This window comes from Phragmites australis, chromosome 6 (genome assembly GCF_958298935.1).
Source record: "Phragmites australis chromosome 6, lpPhrAust1.1, whole genome shotgun sequence".
NCBI classification, from domain to species: Eukaryota; Viridiplantae; Streptophyta; class Magnoliopsida; order Poales; family Poaceae; genus Phragmites; species Phragmites australis.
The window spans coordinates 28,320,586-28,339,138 of NC_084926.1; the positions used below are offsets into that span (position 1 = coordinate 28,320,586).

General features: G+C 44.4%; 1 protein-coding gene across 1 annotated transcript in view; it reads left to right on the plus strand.

Moving 5' to 3' along the window:
- The first annotated feature begins 6,669 nt into the window (after positions 1-6,669).
- LOC133923111 (phosphatidylinositol/phosphatidylcholine transfer protein SFH6-like) overlaps positions 6,670-18,553 on the plus strand; it is a 29,705-nt gene continuing 17,821 nt past the window's right edge. The window contains exons 1-7 of the mRNA XM_062368556.1: positions 6,670-6,699; positions 7,038-7,304; positions 7,369-7,446; positions 7,535-7,636; positions 7,727-7,776; positions 7,866-7,965; positions 8,220-8,336. Coding sequence (XP_062224540.1) covers positions 6,670-6,699; positions 7,038-7,304; positions 7,369-7,446; positions 7,535-7,636; positions 7,727-7,776; positions 7,866-7,965; positions 8,220-8,336 — 744 coding nt within the window. The remainder of the gene's footprint in view (positions 6,700-7,037; positions 7,305-7,368; positions 7,447-7,534; positions 7,637-7,726; positions 7,777-7,865; positions 7,966-8,219; positions 8,337-18,553) is intronic.

Here is an 18,553-nt window from a genome sequence, read left to right on the forward strand (position 1 = left end):
GGATTCAAGGCCGGAATCTCCGGACATCTCTATTCATCAAAATCTCCGGAGTGTTTTTGCTCCAAAAGGTACTTTTTCTCAAAACTTCCCGATCTATCAATGCCCTTCTCTAGGATCGATTTCCCTTGGTAGAATAGCTCCATATACTTCCTAGAACTTGTTCCTATACCAGATTCAACTCTTGTCGGCCAAATCTTCCAAAACCCTAGGTTTTGGGGATTTTCTCGGGCTGACCAGAGTATCCGGTGTTCACCGGATACTTCGGTCTCTGCCTGTTTTTCAGTAGTAGTTCTTTCTTCAATGTATCTTCGCATCCTCCTTATTCCTTCTATCTCTCTCAGGTAATTCGTCATGGCCGGAGATTGTTTTGTGAAGGGTCACACGTTTGAGAGGAAAAAGAAACAGAAAAGCGATCCTCGTGCTCAAGAGGCAAGAGCACCGGCCCATTCAGAGGATAGCGGGAGTGGGCATGCGAGCGGTGAGAGAGTTCACAAAGTGGCCACCGGAAGGGGGATTCACATAGAAGAAGAGACATTTGCTGGAGCTTCTCAAAGAGACGTTGTCATCCTGTTTAGGACCAAGAGTCAAGCGATGAGGGGCTGCGACAGTGGTCGTGGAAAGGGTTTAGCCCCAATGACAGCAGGGAGGGGAAGAAGTGGGATGCCTTCTCGAGAAGAGAGAGGCAAAGGCATCGCCATGGAAAACAGTTCTGAGTCCGATGAAGCTGAGCAAGAGGATGAGGAAGAAGAGGAAGCTGATGATGTGATTGGACCTCTAAAACTCCACAGACCCCTAAGGACTGCTTCTATCTTTGACACTCCGAAGCAAACAATGAATTACATGAGGCACGTATCCAGGGTGGTCAATGAGAGAATGAACAACCCGTATAACTATGAAAAGAATGTCACGGATCACCGCTTTTGGAATGACTTCCAAGCAGATTTTTATGAAACGGTGATCCTATCAAAGAAGAAGTCGATCACACACATGCATTGGATTGATTGGAACTACATGGCGCAGAAAAATTACCCCGTGTTTAATGAAGTCATCGCTGCATGTGAGAGCAAGAAGGTCAAGAATATAATGGCATTCAAGTATGATTGGTGCGAGGAAGTCATCGCACAATTCTATGCCACCGTTTGGTTCGAGGGATCGGAGAATCCCTTCATGCATTGGATGACCGAGGGAGTTCAATACAAAATAAGCTTCAGAGGATTTGCTCATCATTTCCATTTTGATACTCGAGACACACACAAGGATCAAATCCATAACGAGAATCAACTTACCTTGGAAGAGCTTGGGTTCATGTATCTTAACCATGGACGAGTCAAATTTGGAAAACTTACAGGAATGAGACCATTCTACCGATGCTTGAACTCTTTGTTTCGACTCACTTTGGCACCAAAGAGCGGGGATGCGACTACAGTGCAGAGCATCTCTAGGAATCTCCTTGCTGCCATGTCTAACGATCATGCTCCTTTCAGTGTGGCGTATTTTCTTTGGGAAGAAATTATGTTCACATCAAAATCGCCCATCAAGAGTTGTGGATACGCTCCTTATATCATGTCTATCATCGAGCGAGTATCCAAGAAGACCTTTGTGGAGGAGATAAAACATGAACCCTATCGGATGAGACCTCTTAACATCCGAGCTCCATCTCCATCGTCATCCCCTCCTCATGTTCCATCAAGCTCAAGGAAGATTGCCTCGAGACGTGCTCCTCCTCGAGGGTCATCGTTTATAAAAAGCGCTCTCAAAGCTATTTTCAATGTGTGCACTCATAATGCTACACAGATCAAGGAGCAGAGTGTTCGTGTGAAGAAAATGGAGAAACGTCAGAAAGCTATGTATACCTCCATGAACCTTCAGCCACCTTGCTCACCTATCGCTTCGAAAAGTGCACCCGTTGAATTTGAAAATCCATGGGCTTGGTATGATGAAGCCCAAATAGCTGCCGAGAGCTCTCAAGCTCAACCTCATGATGACTCCTCCGACGCCGTTCCTGCAGCGAGCTCATCTCCTGGCGATAACAATGATGGAAGTGAGGATGATGGTGATGACGACGCTGACGACGACGAAGAAGCCAGCAGCGAATGTGTTCTCTCTCTTTTTGGTGCTTGATGCCAAAGGGGGAGAGAGTTATCAGATTCTTAGTTTCCTTAGTTTCTTTCTTTTCTAGCTTTGGACTCTATTTCATCATTGTTGGACATTTGAACTCTATTGTGTGTGTGTGATGAACTATGTGCTCTATTTAAATTTGTAAGACTCTTCATGTTAGTGTGATGCTTGTCGTATTTCTTAAATTAAGTGTGATTCATATCTTGTCATATGCATCTTGTTTACTTGATATTGCATCCCACGGATACTAGGATATAGGGGGAGCTCTTGCAAATTTAAATCTTGAATATGTGCATTTGAGTGTAACTCAATCTTATATCAATGCACATATTTAGGGGGATCTCACCATATCTTCTAGGATTCAAAATCCTGTTTCAAAATATCTTTTGTAAGCTTTAATCGTGTTGTCATCAATCACCAAAAAGGGGGAGATTGAAAGTGCATCTAGGCCCCCTAAGTGAGTTTTGGCTTATTGATGACAAAACGATTAAGGATCTAATATGTTTATCTAAGTCATGAACAGGTCTAAGTCCAAATTGAGAAGACATATGACGTTCGACGCTCTTCGAAAAGAAAGGAGAAGCAACTAGGAGTACTCAATAGAATTTAAATTCTTTTATTTTTAAAATTGAGTCTAGGATAGCCGCTCTATTAAGAGGGTTGCATTTGATTGCTTGATTAGTGTCTCAATGCTAAAGATATCCTTTAGAACTAATAAGTTGAGAGACACACTCACCCATGGACACCGGGTTGTTTAGCAAAGTTCACTGAGTCCGGAGTCTCCGGTGTTCACCGGATACTCCGGTACTCAGTACGGCAGAGGGTGCTCGGTTCCGCTTTATTTTTGTTGAAAAAGACCGGAGTCTCCGGTGTTCACCGGATACTTCGGTAGTTGGTGAATTTTATGGCCGGAGTCTCCGAGGGAGACTTTGCCAGAGAGCCTCGGTTAAGAATTTATTTTTATTGAAAAAGACCAGAGTCTTCGGTGTTCACCAGATACTCCGGTAGGAGAAAATGTTTTAACCGAAGTCTCCGGCAGGGGTGCCTCGGTTAACATTTATTCTTTTTGATAAAAGGACCGGAGTCTCCGGTGTTCACCGGATACTCCGGTACCTGAAGAAGCTGGGGGGGGGGGTCCGGCAAGTCTCCGGACTTAGTCTAATCGATAGCCCTGTCAGGACCGGAGACTCCGGCAAGTTAACAGAATTGTAACGGCTAGTTCTGACACGTTCTGTGACCGTTCTGACGTCGTTTTTGGATTTAAGACCGGATACTCCGGTGTTCACCGGATACACCGGTTTGGTCTGACAGAACAGTAACGGCTAGTTTTTGAGAGAGGGCTATATATACTTCCACACCCCTTAGCATTAAAGGCTTGCTGTTGCTGGTGAACTCTAGACTCCTTGAGCATTCCAAGAGTATTCAAAATTCCTCCAACCACCTCTAGTGCTAAGTTTTGCAAAAATTTAGTGAGTTTGGGTTTGGAGTGAGGTTAAGCCACTTGAGCATTGAGTTCTTCCTCGAGCATTCGCTGTGATCTTTTCTCTTTAAGCTTTGTGCTTCTAGACGGCAAGGCGTCGCCCGTAGAGCACCCAATCTTTGTGGAGTGCCACGAGAAGTTTATAATTGACTACAAATTGAGTAAGGAAACTCTAGCTTGATCTTGGTGGTCGCTAGAAGAGGATAGGGTTGGAAAAGACCCGGCTCTTTGTGAGCTCCTCAGCGGAGATGTAGGCACTTCTTTGTGAGGTGGCCGAACTCCGTGATAATCCCTTGTGTTCTTATTTGTGCAATTTACTTAATCGTGTGGATTTGAGAATTTACATATAAGTTGTCTTAGTGATCATCCTGCTAGTATTTATTGTTGTTCTAGCTTTGTGATATCTAGTAGACTTAGTATCACCTTTAGATTCTAGCTGCTCGCTTTAATTCATAGTTGTTCTTGATTTCCTGTATAGACCGGAGACTCCAGACCAGACCGGAGTATCCGACCTTCACCGGAGTATCCAGTAGTTTTAATCCGCTGTTTAGTTTTAATTTTCAGAAAAGCCTACTCACCCCCCTCTAGGCACTTTTAGTTTGAACGCTTCCAATTAGTAGATATGACATCATACTCTTTCTTTTTTCATCATAATTGTCCTCACCTATGGTGGGAGCAACGGGAGCGTCCATTCTAAAGGCATAACCGAGATTGAGAATGTCGAGCACAACTTCAATTCTTTCTTTCCAAGATTGGAAATTGTTTCCATTCAGCTGCTCAATGCCACTGATAATGCTGGCAATGTTGGAGGTGTTGGCAGCTGAAGTTAAAACATGAAACATTAGTGAAAAACATAATATAATGCATGTGATTAACCCTACGTTGGTCCGATTAACAACATGCAAATTTATTGTTCTAATCTATATCACCATTGGGTAGAAAACGAAATAAGAACAATAGCTTAACTTAATGACACATAATTATAAACAACGTTGGTCAGAATATAATTAAATGCCATCATAAAATGCTCTACTTAGACTTCTCTTTGGTTCCATTTAATTAGAGACATCACTTAATTTGCAACGAAAACATCATTATTTGGGCAATAAACATTAATTAATAGTCTTATAATAAAACATGAAATAAAACTTAATTGGAAAGCATTGAACAAATGCTAATCTGCCCAAAAACATAAAGCCAACCCAATTATTAACGGGCCGGGACAACTACCCAAACTTATATGAAATTGGCTCGGCCCGTTATCTCCCCTGCGAGCAGCCCATTTTCCCCGGTGGCCTGACTACGTCTCTGGAGAGATGCCAGTTGTTGATCATCATCCGACGGACGAGCATGTTTTTCGGCAGAACAAAACTAGCCAGAACACCGCTGTAACCCTAACCCTTGCTCATTCACCCATTCTCTCCCCGAGTAACACGCAAGTAGTAGAGAGTGGCGGCACGGGACGCCATCGTCAAAAAAGGAGGCGCCACCGCGGGCCTCTCGCCGGCGTGCGCTTGCGACCGAGGTGGCACACGGCTCCGTTGAGCGGATCCGTGGTGGCGCATTAAGGCAGCTTGTAGCGGGGCGGGGGAGTCCCCGGCGTCGAGGTCCACGGCGCGGTGCTGTTGAGCTTATTCTACCTTGCCAATGTGCATGAGGGCAATGATGACAAGTGGGTCTCCGGCCGCGGGGAAGACGACAGGAGCTAACGGTGGGGCGGCAACGACAACTAAAAGATCCAAAAGGTAAGGTCCCGATCGCATCTTCTAGGGTTAGGGTTTGGGATTGATTTGGGAAAAAAATAGGGTTTCAAGAGGGGATCTTCATTAGGATTTGACTAATTTGTTTGATCCCCTCCTTCTAATTGCTAATCGAGGCAAATCCAACGTGATAACATGATCTATTTGAGGGTCGTAGGCACATGAGCATAAAAAATGGATAGCTAACAGGGATACATATAAAAAAAACGATAGCTAACAGGGATACATATGATCCTAGTCTAGAGATCATCAATTTGCGACTAAACATGTTTAATGCGGATTAACCTGAGAATAAACATGAATAATTCAACCTTAATTAAGGGTAAAATAGGGGCTAATTCTAACTTGATCATGCTTAGGGTTCATGAATTAGGGCAATTAGGTGTCCGATACCATTGTTAGATCTAATATGAATTGCCTAACGCATGAACACCTAAGATCAAAGAGATTAGGGCTCAACATACCATCATTGGAAGAGGAGGCCATCGGGTCTTCACGTAGTCGATGTAGATGTGGCCAGCGTGTGGTCGATAGCCGGCTTGATGTAGTGGATGCTGGGAGAAAGCTGGCGGTGTCGTCGTCTTGCAAAGGGCGTCGGCCTTCCTGTGGGCACCAGCGAGAGATCCGAGAGATCGATCGGGATCGAGTTTGTTGGGGTGAAAGAGAGACTAGGAGATCGTTGGACCAAACCTAGATGCCGGCTCACCCCTTCCTTTTCATAGCGCTGGGCCACAAGGGACCTTAACTAATTGTCGGTTAGGTGCCTCCGATTAGGACGCATCATGGAGTTCGACTCCCCTTAGGTTCGGTCTCTCGGTTAGCCTGAGATCAACACCAACAAGTACTGTTGAACATACGATGTACCTAATGTCACTAATTTAGATTAAATATGCACAGTCATTAGAACATGAAACAATAATACAATTAGGGAAACATTGCACCGCTGTCGGCATCTGTGTTTCTGTCTTGAGTTATAGTGAATTACCAACTGGGCAGATACCAGTTTTGTGGTTGGCAATATTTGATTATAGTCTTGAAGTTGTTTTACTGACTACCATTTCAATTAATCGAAATTTTGAAAAGGCCAAGAATTCATGAGAAGTGGAAGATCATAAATTGGAAGCACATAGAAGAAAATGCAAATTACCAGTCAGGGGTTGTGACTTATGTATCTTTTGGACGCGAGAAATTTGAGCTTTTAAGGGTTCTGTAAACGTTACCTCTTCAAGTTAGTTACATCATCCATTTGATCAATCTTTTTACACTAGAATTTGTAACTAAGTGTTGGTACAGTTTGCTCCATCCTACCGGATGGTACAGAAGATTGTTGTCGGAATTACCGTAAATCCCTGAGACAGGACCCGTCTCTATCTCTTCTTAGTTTGGAACAATTTTCAGGAGAAGAGGCCCTTACTTTTTGTAGTATAGTTCCATCAAGTTGTGTTGATATCATCACTGAGAGCCTCTTACTTTTGTATGAACCATCCAATAGTTGCAGAAGCTTATGCGGTTAAGCTAACAAAATAAGAGCAATAATGTATACAAAGTTACTATACTTCATACTTTTCTGAGAGATGCATGATGTTTTATGTTCTCCACTGTACATCCACATTTTGATGATTTGTGCCCTTTAGCTAATATTTTCTTTTCTTCCCCACTTTTTTTATACATTTGGCCAGGACTTCGAGTATGCAGAATTAGATGAAATTCTGCAGTACTACCCTCATGGCTATCATGGTGTCGACAGAGAAGGAAGACCTGTTTACATTGAAAGGCTTGCAAAAGTTGACCCAAACAAACTCATGCATGTAACTACCATGGACCGTTATGTCCGGTACCATGTGAAAGAATTTGAAAAGAGTTTCTTAATCAAGTTCCCAGCTTGTTCAATTGCTGCAAAGAGGCACATTGATTCAAGTACAACAATTCTAGATGTTCAAGGCATGGTATGTTTCCCCATGCAATGCTCTGAAATGAATATTAATCAAATATTGTGACTTCTCTCTGCAGAGTTTAAAAAATTTCAGCAAGATCGCAAGGGATCTTATGACGAGGCGACAAAAGATTGACAATGATGACTACCCAGAGGTATTTCCTTTCTTACTACTATGTGAATGTACTTCATTCTGTGGTTTTACTCACCTGGCTATGCTAGATTACTTAATTGTTTTTCCAGACATTGCATAGAATGTTCCTCGTCAATGCTGGTCCAGGATTCAGGATGCTTTGGAGCACTGTTAAGTCCTTCCTTGATCCAAAGACAACTTCAGAGATACAAGTGAGAAGAATGCCAATTTCAAAATTTATTGATGAATACTGTTTATGTTCTTTATTAGTTATTTACTTTATATTCATTATGTTTTATCAGGTCCTTGGAGCTAAGTATCAGACCAAGATACTTGAAATAATTGATGCAAAGTAAACACTAATGTATTTAATTTTAATATCTCCATGAGGGTTGTCCTGATTTTTTTCCTTCTTTTTTTTTTCTTTGGGCAAATATATAGTCAATTGCCAGAGTTTCTTGGCGGCTCTTGTATCTGTTCAGAGATTGGAGGATGCGTTAAAGGTGAAAAGGGGCCCGGGATGGACCCAAACATATTGAAGGTATGTATTGGTTACATCTATTCATGTCGCTAGTTAGCCAATTTTGCTCATATCGTTTGTTGCTGGATTCCAGATAGTCATTAGTGGCAAAGCTCGCTGTAAGAGGCAAATAGTAACAGTTTCTAATGACAATGAGAAAATAATCGCCTATGAAAAACCAAAAATACCCTGCTGTAAGATTGCATTCCGAAAATTTTCTTTCCATTTCCTAGATAAAATGCTGAAGTGCTGAACTGATCTAAATTTGTAAGCAGAAAAAGGGCAGTGACACATCTACTGCTGAATCTGGTTCTGAAGCTGATGACATCACATCTCCCAAGGCAATAAGAACTTATGCTACAAATCCTATTCTCACACCAGTTCGTGAAGAAGTAAGTTTATTTTTTAAATTTGAATTTTTTTTTTATGGATTTTCTACAATCAATGAGTGAATTATTAGAGTAAATGCTAATCTTATGCCTCTCGGTCACCTCTTCTGTTGTTTCAGAGTTACTACCTTTTAGAGGAAACAAGAGTCTGCCTTTTCTTTTGCCAAAAAGAATATTTTGTTATGCATATTAACCATTAACGGGCTCAACTCATGTCACGGGTGAAGAAGTTAGAGAACTTATATGAGTTAGCCCCATCTATCTGGTCTTAAACTATACTATCTGTAGCAATGCTTGACATAATTTCAATATGCTAGGTCAAAAGCTATTTTATGCTAGGTCAAAAGCTATTTTAAATCTTCTACCATTGTGAAGATGTTAGGAACCTTATTATGCTGGGCTGTGTGTTGCTTGGGCCATGGGTCATATTGGTTGGTGACTCATATGGCTGCTGAGTACAAAAGGCAGCAGGGGCAACACGGGTGGAGGGGGATCATGGAACAACAGAACCGCATTGTTCCTTTCTCTCCACTGCTCCTCTTCCTCCTCCTCTAGATTTCCTATCTAGCTTTCCTCCCTGATGTACCTCTAATCTTTCTCCTTCGATTCCCTTGCTTTGCTGCCTATCCCGAACTCCATTTCTCTCTCAACTTGTATCGGTTCCTATTCCAATGTTTGGTTGTGCTTGTTAATGGAGGTGGTGTGATTGAGTTGCTAACAAATTGGTATTCCGAGCTGTTCGATACAAGGGATTTGGACATGGATATGATGTGGGAGATGCAGAGGAGCAACAGTTGTGATTTGGGGCCAGATTCCTTTCAACAACTGTGACTACAAGGCCAGCGCCCACCAGATGTTCGATGAAATTCCTACAAGCGAATTGGAGGACCGGAGGTCACCTAGTCGCATCCTCGAGGTCACCATTCACCATGTTCGCTATCCCATCACCGAGAAGGTGCTTCATCGAGTGTTTGATCGGTTTGGAAAGGTGGAGAAGGTGCATGTGTTTGGAGGACTAGATCGGGTGTTTGCTCAGGCTGCATTATAATCAAAGTATGAAGCTGCAGAAGCTTATGGAGACCTGCATGGCTGAAACATCTATGATGGGGTGTTGTCAATTGGACATCAAGTGGGGGGTATCACAAGAGCGCGAAGCCACCCCGGACATGAGCCACGGCAACACCACGACGAGCTCGTCGTCCACTCTGTCCCAAGCTGCCACTACATCTACCATTACCAAGGAGTCCGTCACCAACACCGACCCTGCTACTGTAGTGTACCAAGCCATCGAAGCTGCAACCAGCGACATCAACTTGGAGGATCCTGCAAACTGTTTGATGGAATGCCAACACTCCGACCTCGGTGTTCCAACAATCCTAGATGTTCCAGACACTACTCCGTCATCATCACCAACCTCTACGCTGCTTGGCGCCCCCACCCATGAGCCTCGCGTTGGCGAGCTCAACGTCACCGGTGTGTGTCAACCTGTGTGCCCACCAAGTGTTCGAGGAAATGCTGCCTGGCTCCAATGCTAAACCCAACTACAACACTAGCAAGTGGACATCTTGGAACGTCTACAGGGCTACCCCAACTTCAGCTTTAGATACTATGGTGCTGGTCATATGCGAGGGGCAAACCAGCGAAGCTCTTGAGCAGCCGGTTTGGGCGCTGACCGCACACACGCGCTCATCAACATGTGCTACAACTGGCTTCACTGACCCAGGAGTCAAGGAGAGGACTATAGTCCTATGGCCACCATTGGCAAAGAGGTCAAGCAGCAACCATGGCCACCACCTATGCAATTGAAGTTACGTGTCTGGGTCGATTTGAGACCAATATTGTGGCCATCTTTCAACATGGTTGAAGAGGGTTCTGCAAGCTGGAGTTTCAGTTTGCGTTGGAAGCCCCCATGGCCACCTACATCTCGACACAATATCAATTTATGTTCTTTGGTTCAGCATGTGGTGGTTGCAAAGTACTACCAGATTGCAAGGTTGTTTTTGTTGATAGTGGCATGGGACGTACACCGGCAGAGAACCAAGAGCTTGTTGAGTATTTATCTTCTAGGATAAAGGTGTTTGTAGAAACAACTGAAATGAAACTGGGATTCATTAAGAGGAAATTGATTGTTGTAGACACTGAGCCCAAGCAGCCATGGCCACAACCTATCAGAACTTTGATAATTTTCAGAACAAGAGCAATGTTGGATGTGAAAGGATTGAATGCAAAGAAGTCTGTGTTGTCTCAGATCCTCAAGTTTCGGTCCTATTGGCGCATTACTTGCTGTGCAAAAATTTCCAAGAGTGCTGGACATTTTCCTGAAGATTCATTGACTTGGAATATGCTAATTGCATGGTTTGTGGATTATGGCATTGGATCCAGTAAGGATGTTGGAATTTCTGAAATGCAACGATGTTGGAATCATAGCAGCAGACATATGTTGGTGATAGTTTCTCTAGGGCCTCCATTCAGTGAAATCTATTGGCTATCAGTGCTGCATATATATAGGCATGATGGAATTTGTGCAAAGCTCTATGCCGGGCTGCTGCTCTTTTATTGGACACTCAAATACCTGGTTAGCTGGGAAGTATTTTTGCTGGAAAGTTGTGATGAAGTGAGGCTATTTCTCTGCCAGCTGGGCCAAAGTGATCTTGTAATTAAGCTTCATCAGCAGTATACCTGGGTTATTCATGAGAGTGTTTCCTTGCTGATTAGCAAGAAAATGATGATTGCAAAACTGAGAGAAACAAGTTTCCAGATGGAGAAAGGTGATAATGAAAATCAAGGGTTCAGGCAGCCAGACATTCCACCAATTCCAACATACAATGTTTCTGAAATACAGGTATCATTTCTGCCACCGATTGGAGAATGTAAGTGGTTTAGTACTTCACTCCTTGGTTTTGAGGTGGAGTATGCTGTTATTTTCTACAACAAGATCAGTGGTTTCCTTGAGCACCTGATTTCCATGCATCTTGGACAAGGCACTAGAGATGGATTTCCTGGCATACCAAGCAAAGTTTTTGAACGAAGGTGGCACTTAATTTGGGACCCAGGAGCTATGTATACAAATTGGTCAGTGGTACAAAATGCTCTGACAAGGTGTGAACTAATTCAAGAGCCAAGACAGCCGAAGTGTGGTGGATGTGGCGGCGATAACACATCGGATGATCCGGTGCTCAAACAAGTATACACGACAGAGTGTTTTGACACCAATGAAAAAGTTAAAGAACACAACGGATGGTCTGGTGTTGAGGTGATGTACACACTAGAACATTTTCCAGGATGTGCATTCACGTAGTAGAGTAGTTGTACAGACCGGATCGTCCGGCGATGAAGAGGAGTGTACACCGGAGGTTTCACCGGAGCATTTTCCAGAAAGTTTTTAGTAAAGAGAGGAGTTGTACATACCAGATGGTCCGGTAATCAGAAAATTATACACATCAGACAAATGCATGGTGAGAAGTGGCTCGGTTGGCTCAAGTATGCACACTGGATAGTCCGGTGATGGAGTTCAAAGTTACATCGGAACATCTGGTGTTCACCATGAGTTCAAGTACAGGTCCAACCGCTAGTTTCAATGGCTAGTTTCTACTGTTGTACACACCGGATTGTCTAGTGTTTGTACTATTGTTAACGCCAAATCATCCGGTGTACACAAAAGATCATATTAGCTGAACCTTGATATACACATGCATCGATTCCTTTGCCTCACGATACTAGTCAAGCTCAAGGTGAGATACGTGATACCCTTGTGATAGCTCGACCATTCAATCAATCAAGTAGTAAATTCATCATGATTAACTCTTGAATCATATTGGCATGGTCATGCACTTTCTCGATCTAACTATCTTGAGGGGCCCAGAGATATCTCTCCCGTTATCAAGGAGGGGCAAATTCCATCTTGATCGCTCACACCCCACGACATGTTTCATAACAAGCCTAAAAACTACCTTTATGATTACCCAGTTACGGAATAGGGTTTGGCAGTCTCAAAATATGCCACTACACATTCTGGGAATCAATGACAAGGATACTACAGGTACACCATTTGAGATAACAACTGATGGCACATCATAAATAACAATCCTAGTAGTATCTCAAGGTGGGTCTATTCAACATCATATTCTTTAACATAAATGTTCATATTATTGACTTGGTATCTCTATACCTACGATCCATGAAATGTGATCATCAATCAATACATGTGTTGATCTTATGTATCATCACAATGATATGCGACTAGGGATCGACTAAGAATAACATCATGGTATAAACAAAGAATTTCATGAACAAGTCACATACTTGCCAATTAATGCAAAAGGTAGTCATTCTTGGAATAACATATTATTCAAAAGTACATTAACATACACGAGCGATATAATCATCTTTATGATTGTCTCTAGGGCATATCACGTTCAAGATTGCAAGTACGTAAATGTGAAAATGTAAAAATAGTAGAGAGAGCAAACTCACCACACGGGATTTTTATCCTGTAGTATCGATGGGATAAACACCACCCCTAGTCCACGTTGGAGCAGCCATCTAGGTCATAGCTCCCGGACGGTACCTGGTCATGACCCTTGAGTCACCTAGGACTCAAATAGGTTGAGCCACCAAGCCACCAAGGTAAGATTTCACTTTTCCATTCACTTGTTGATGTCTTCACTTCGGAACTTGGGGCACCAAGGCAAGGGTCCCTGTGTCCCCCGTACAAGCGTCTTGCCGCCACTCAAATCCAAATCGGAGGGTCAACAAGCATGTGCCACCAAGGCTCACGGTGTCGGCGAGTCACCAAGACCTCAAGGTGCATACGTACCACTTAGTATAATGTAGGATCACTCCTTAATCCTCTCTCTGTGCAGCAACACTTAGTAACAACTCTATCTAGGTTTATTAGCAGTAATCACTCCCTAATATTATGTTTAATTGTCTTGAATGATCACTTTTAGTACTTTGGTGGTTTGGATATCTTCTCAAGTGTTTATGAGCTTCTCTGGACTCCCGCACCCTCAAATGGCCGAGTGGGGAGAGGGGTATTTATAGCTTTAAACCCACAAACTAGCCATTGCTCCAATGACTCATATGATTTTTTCTGTATACTCGGGAGTCAACATGTCCTGCTAGGGATCACTATTGATTTCTGTTTAGAAAGGGTTTCCGAGTCGTAGCCGTTTGTACATGAACTTAACGGATCACACACTTAATAAGTTAGAAGAAAACATGCGAATTGGATTCATGTATGGGTTTTGATTCATGAGAAGTTAGAGTCCTAAATGGCTTCCAACGTAGGAGCCCAATGGCGAGCTCTATATAAGGAGAGGCATGGATAGGGTGTGCCAAGGTTGAGCCACTTCGAAACACTAGTCGTAACCTTCTACACGATCTCCCAAAACCCTAGTCACCCGTACGGTGCTAGCACATCGGCGCTTGGCGTTTATACCCAATACGTGTGGATATCGTAGAGACGTTGTTGCTATTACAGCGTTGATCTTCTCGGCGAGTTGATCGCGACGTGTTCGGGACTGGTCACCCACCGTGACGAATTGGTCGACGTACTTGCTTGTCTGATCGCAGAGCACAACACGACCACTCGGATCTAGTCGGGCAGCATGACATGACCACTCAAAACTGGTCGAGGACGCGATAGACCTGATCGGGAGCTGGTCGAGGAGCACGACCACCTACTTGGAGTTGGTCGGGGAGCTTGACCACCTGCGCGGGGCTGGTAGCGGATCTGATCGAGAAGCTGCTCGAGGAGTTTGATGCGCACGATGTTGTATTGGTCTACTCCAACTCTTCTTCCACTGCACTGCGCGTCGAGTGGTAACGATCTATGATCTCCTACTAATCTCCCTTTTCATGTTTACCTTCTTAGAATAGTTTGCTAGGATTGGATATAGGTTGCAAATCTTTTTGCATGGTAGAGTAGACACACCAAATGAACCTAGAGCCCATTTAGATAGAAATTGATATAGGTATATCTTGTGAAGTTTTTAGAGCCGATTAATTTTAAGTGTCCTAATTCACCCTTTCTTAGGAAGTCATAGATCCCTTTAGTTAGTATTAGAGTCAGGGCTCACACCTTTCGCAAGGATATGCTAATTCAAGTGGCATTTGAGTCATGTTCTCATTTTGATCGCTTAGGCTTCACCGCCTAGTGAGTTGAGACGTCCGGGGTAAGGATGGATATCGGTAGTGCTCCACGTTTTGACGGCACCCATTTCCTCTATTGAAAAATTTGAATGACTTATCATTTGCAAGCCAAAAGTTTAGATGTTTAGAGAACCACCAAAGAGAGGACGAAGCAACGTCTCACAAACAAGGAGAGGTAATTCGATGCTTTAGCAAAAAGTATCATTTTATGATCTCTAAGCATTGATGCATTTAATCAATTATATTCTCTCATCAATGCTCATGAGATTTGGACTAACCTCATTGAAATACATGAAGGCAAAAATATAGTGCGCAATAAGAAATATGATGAGTTAGTCTCTGTCACGGCCCAGAGTTTCTAAACACGTAATTAAGCGCTAATGAGCATCATTAGCATCTTTTGTTTTTGTTTTTGAGCAGTATAGACATGCAATGAGGATTAAACCGAATGTGGTTAAACCAGGTTTAACTGATGCGTTGTAAAGCATCTCCCAAAACTTCTATGGAACATAGGGCTAGTGACAATTTTAGAAATTAGTAGATGCGAGGAGAAGAATATAAATGAATTTTCCCAAATTTTTGGGAAATATTTAGAAGACATAAAAATCATCACAAGATGGAAAAGATAGCATCTTTGAACAATTTTTATTCAAAATTGGCTCAAGCATTCTGGGTCAAACAAGTTCAAATGGGTTCCTTATGAATTTTAGTTTCAAACAAAATTTGTTTTACCAATTTTGGGCAATGGGAAGGCTTCCATTTGGTTAAGGTCTGTGGAGTGGGATATTTGTATTGCCGGCACTGTTCACGGCCCCACCTGTCATCCCCTTCGCACACACAGCTCTCTACCCCCCTTCTCCCGCTCTCACAGAGCAAGCGGCTTTGCCATACTTGACTTTGGTGGCCACCTCCATGTTGCCGGCCAAAAGATCAGCGCCAGGCCTTATCCCCCTCCCCTTGCCCTCTGCTTTCCCTCTCTCTTTCCCCTCTCGCGCGGCACCAACGAGAACAGAGAGCAGCGCTGCGCTGAGCAAAGCAGAGCCACGGCCGCTGGCCAAAAACGCGTGCCACCGGCGTGTCCCGCCGAGCCCGAGCAGGGTGGAGCACCGAGGGAGGACGCCAAGGCCCTCCTCTGCCGTTTTCCCTCCTTCCCCAGCCGTTTCCCGCACGGATTGGAGCCATTCGCGCTTTCTTCCCCAACGGCGGCAACCGAGCTCCGCCGTCCTCCATCGACCCGCCGCGCCCTCGCTTCTCCGGCCCAACCCGCTGCACGGTGAGCTTCCCCGTGCTCCTGTACACCTTATGCGCGCGCCGTTTTCCTTCCGTCCCGTCGCTGGCGCGTGCGTTCGCGACGACCGGCTGCTGCCGCGCCACAGCTCTCGTCGCCGGCCGTGCCACCGTCGAGCTCCTCAGCGTTGGGCCGCGCCATTTGGTCCACACGCCCTCGTAGAAGCTATAGCCGCCCTCGTAGAAGCTATAGCCGCCCTCGTCTGAGTCTATTGCGCCACGGTTTCGCCGCCGGCGACGCCAACCGTGCCGCCGCCGTGCTAGTCTCGCCCCTCGCCGCTGCTCGCCGTGCTCCGCCCATCGCCGGCGTCGACGTGTGCCCCCACCGTAACCGTGTGCTCGTGCTAGTGCTGTTGCCGCCCTCGGCCGGGCCGTTCAGGCCGCCGCTCGCCGTCGGCAGCCACCACAAGGGCCGCCGGTCGTCTTCCTGTTGCGCGCGCGCCGTGGCCGTGGGCCGATTTTTGACTTCAGTCAAGGGAGCCGGGCCCGCGGTCAGTGGCTTGAGCTAGATCAGCGCCGGTAGAAAAAGGCATGGGCCCATTTTAATATTAGAGGAAATCAGAAATTGCGAAATGAATATCTGTTGAGTTGATAAATCGGCTAAAATCTTGAAAAATGCATAGGAAATTATGTAGAGCTCCAAAATTCATGAAACCAATTTTTTTGGTTTTTTTATGACATGATCTATCCATTAAAAATACCAGTGGCCATGAAATCTGTGCTGTGAATTATTAAATTAATGAAATATGTCTAGGCTTTGATAATTCATAGTTAAAGTTTGGTATTTCCAAAATTGATGAATCCAATTTTGTTATTCTTGTTTCAATACCCCCTGTTCAGCAAAAATAATCACCCACATGTTGGATGTTAAAATTCTATATAGGGTTAAGCTTAATTAATCCTAGAAGTGTTCAAACGTTTAACAGTAATCCCATTTAAGAAAAATCTTCGATGCTTTAGAACTCGTGCCCTGACGATTTGCACTGTTATCGTATTCTATGGAGCATCCTTCATTTCATAGCACTCATATTCATTGCATTGCACGCGTTATTCTTTTAGGGAACTTCGACCCGACGAACGAGGCGAGCGAGGCTGTCCCCGGAGGTTCCCGCAGTGGTGATCGTGACTCGGGTAGTGTCAGGCAGCAGTCAGGGCAGCAAGGCAAGCATCTATCATATTGCACCGTGTCAATTCAAAATATAATATGTTATCTACGCTTATGTATACATTGCATGTGTCGGGTACCGAGTTGGGTAGAACCTATGCCGATGCATTATCCCATTTCGGTCACGTGTCATGTGTTATTCCTAGGAGCCTAGTGGTGTCGTCGAGGTCTAATTATAGTTCGCTATGCTTAGTGGTACTTAGGCTTTCCGGTAGAAGTCGACGACGACGTCCACCGTTGTCGCGAGCCTAGGGCTTATTACCTGTTCACATTTGTGGTTGTGTTGATGATGAGTCGGTTTGGTGAGTGGTGAGTTGAGACGAGGTGTGGGCGGTGTTAGGGGTGTTATCTGCTCACGAGGAGTCCTCAGGCAGTTCGGGGAGGGAACCCGAACACCATAGACCGCTTGCACCGGTTAAGCACCGACCGTTGGTGTAGTCGTCTTTAGCACTTACCTTACTCACCACATGCTGATATAATGGTAGGCGAGCTGATTACCTTCGCAGACGTGGTCATGTGGGCCTCGTCATAGACGGTGTGAGTTCGGGCTTTTAGCGGTATTAGTTTGCTCGGGGAGTAGTTCTAATACCGCCGCGCCGAGCTATGGTTGATCCATATGGTTGGGCCTGGTTAGGAAAGGTTGTCACGGGTACCCCCTTGTGTGCATCTTAGCGGGTGGCACAAGCCGTATGGTCCCTGTGTCGTGTGGGTCCAGGAGTATCCCCTGCAGGGCGTATAATCAGTTCGAACTGCCGCGCTCTCGGTCATGAGCATTGCTATCACTTATCTCCACCGAGCGACCATGTTTTGGTCGTAGAGTTTCGATGTGGGTTGTGGCATGGTTGGTTTGGGTGGTTTGGTCGGTATGTGGTCGGTGGTTTGGTGGTAATGGTTTACTTTTATACACTTGTTGTTTATATATCTGTTCTGATCAGTTGGTTGGCAGGGTTTGAGTGGGTGGTTGGTTAAGTCAGTTGCTTACACCTAGAGTCTAAGTTGCTTACCGCTTAATGAACTTAAACATGTCTTAATCCTTGCTACAGCTTTAAATGCATGATCCTTGGAGTCGAAAATATATATACTCATACTGTGTAAGACTTGCTAGTACCTTCGTACTAAGGGTACTGCCCTTAAGTTTCAGGTTCACAGGTTGGCGAGGAAGAGGCAGTGTTTGGCTACTTTGTGCTTGCCGATCAGGGTGGCGGGCAGGAGTAGCACCTTCTACTCCGAACTTCGGCGCTTTTGGTATGGAGCCTAAGGGCATACGGCTCCATACTCTTTTGTTGTATAGGTTTATCTTCCGCTGCGTAGTTGTTGTTGTTCCTCTTTTGTTGTAAATTGTGGAAGCAATTGCATGTTTAAGTATTGTAATACAGCTTAATTACTTGCTCTCTATTAAACTGTGTTGTGATATTTGAGTTGGAAGGCATGTGTCCCGATCCTGGGCACAAAACACGTGCCGGGGCTACCGGAATGGTATTCTGGTTAATCGTCGAGGTTGTGATTATGAACAATGATCCTCCTGATGATTAATTAGAATACTATTTGGGCGGTTCCTCACTGTCTCTGAGCTCAATAGCATTAAATAACTTATCTATGAAAGTGCTAATGACAT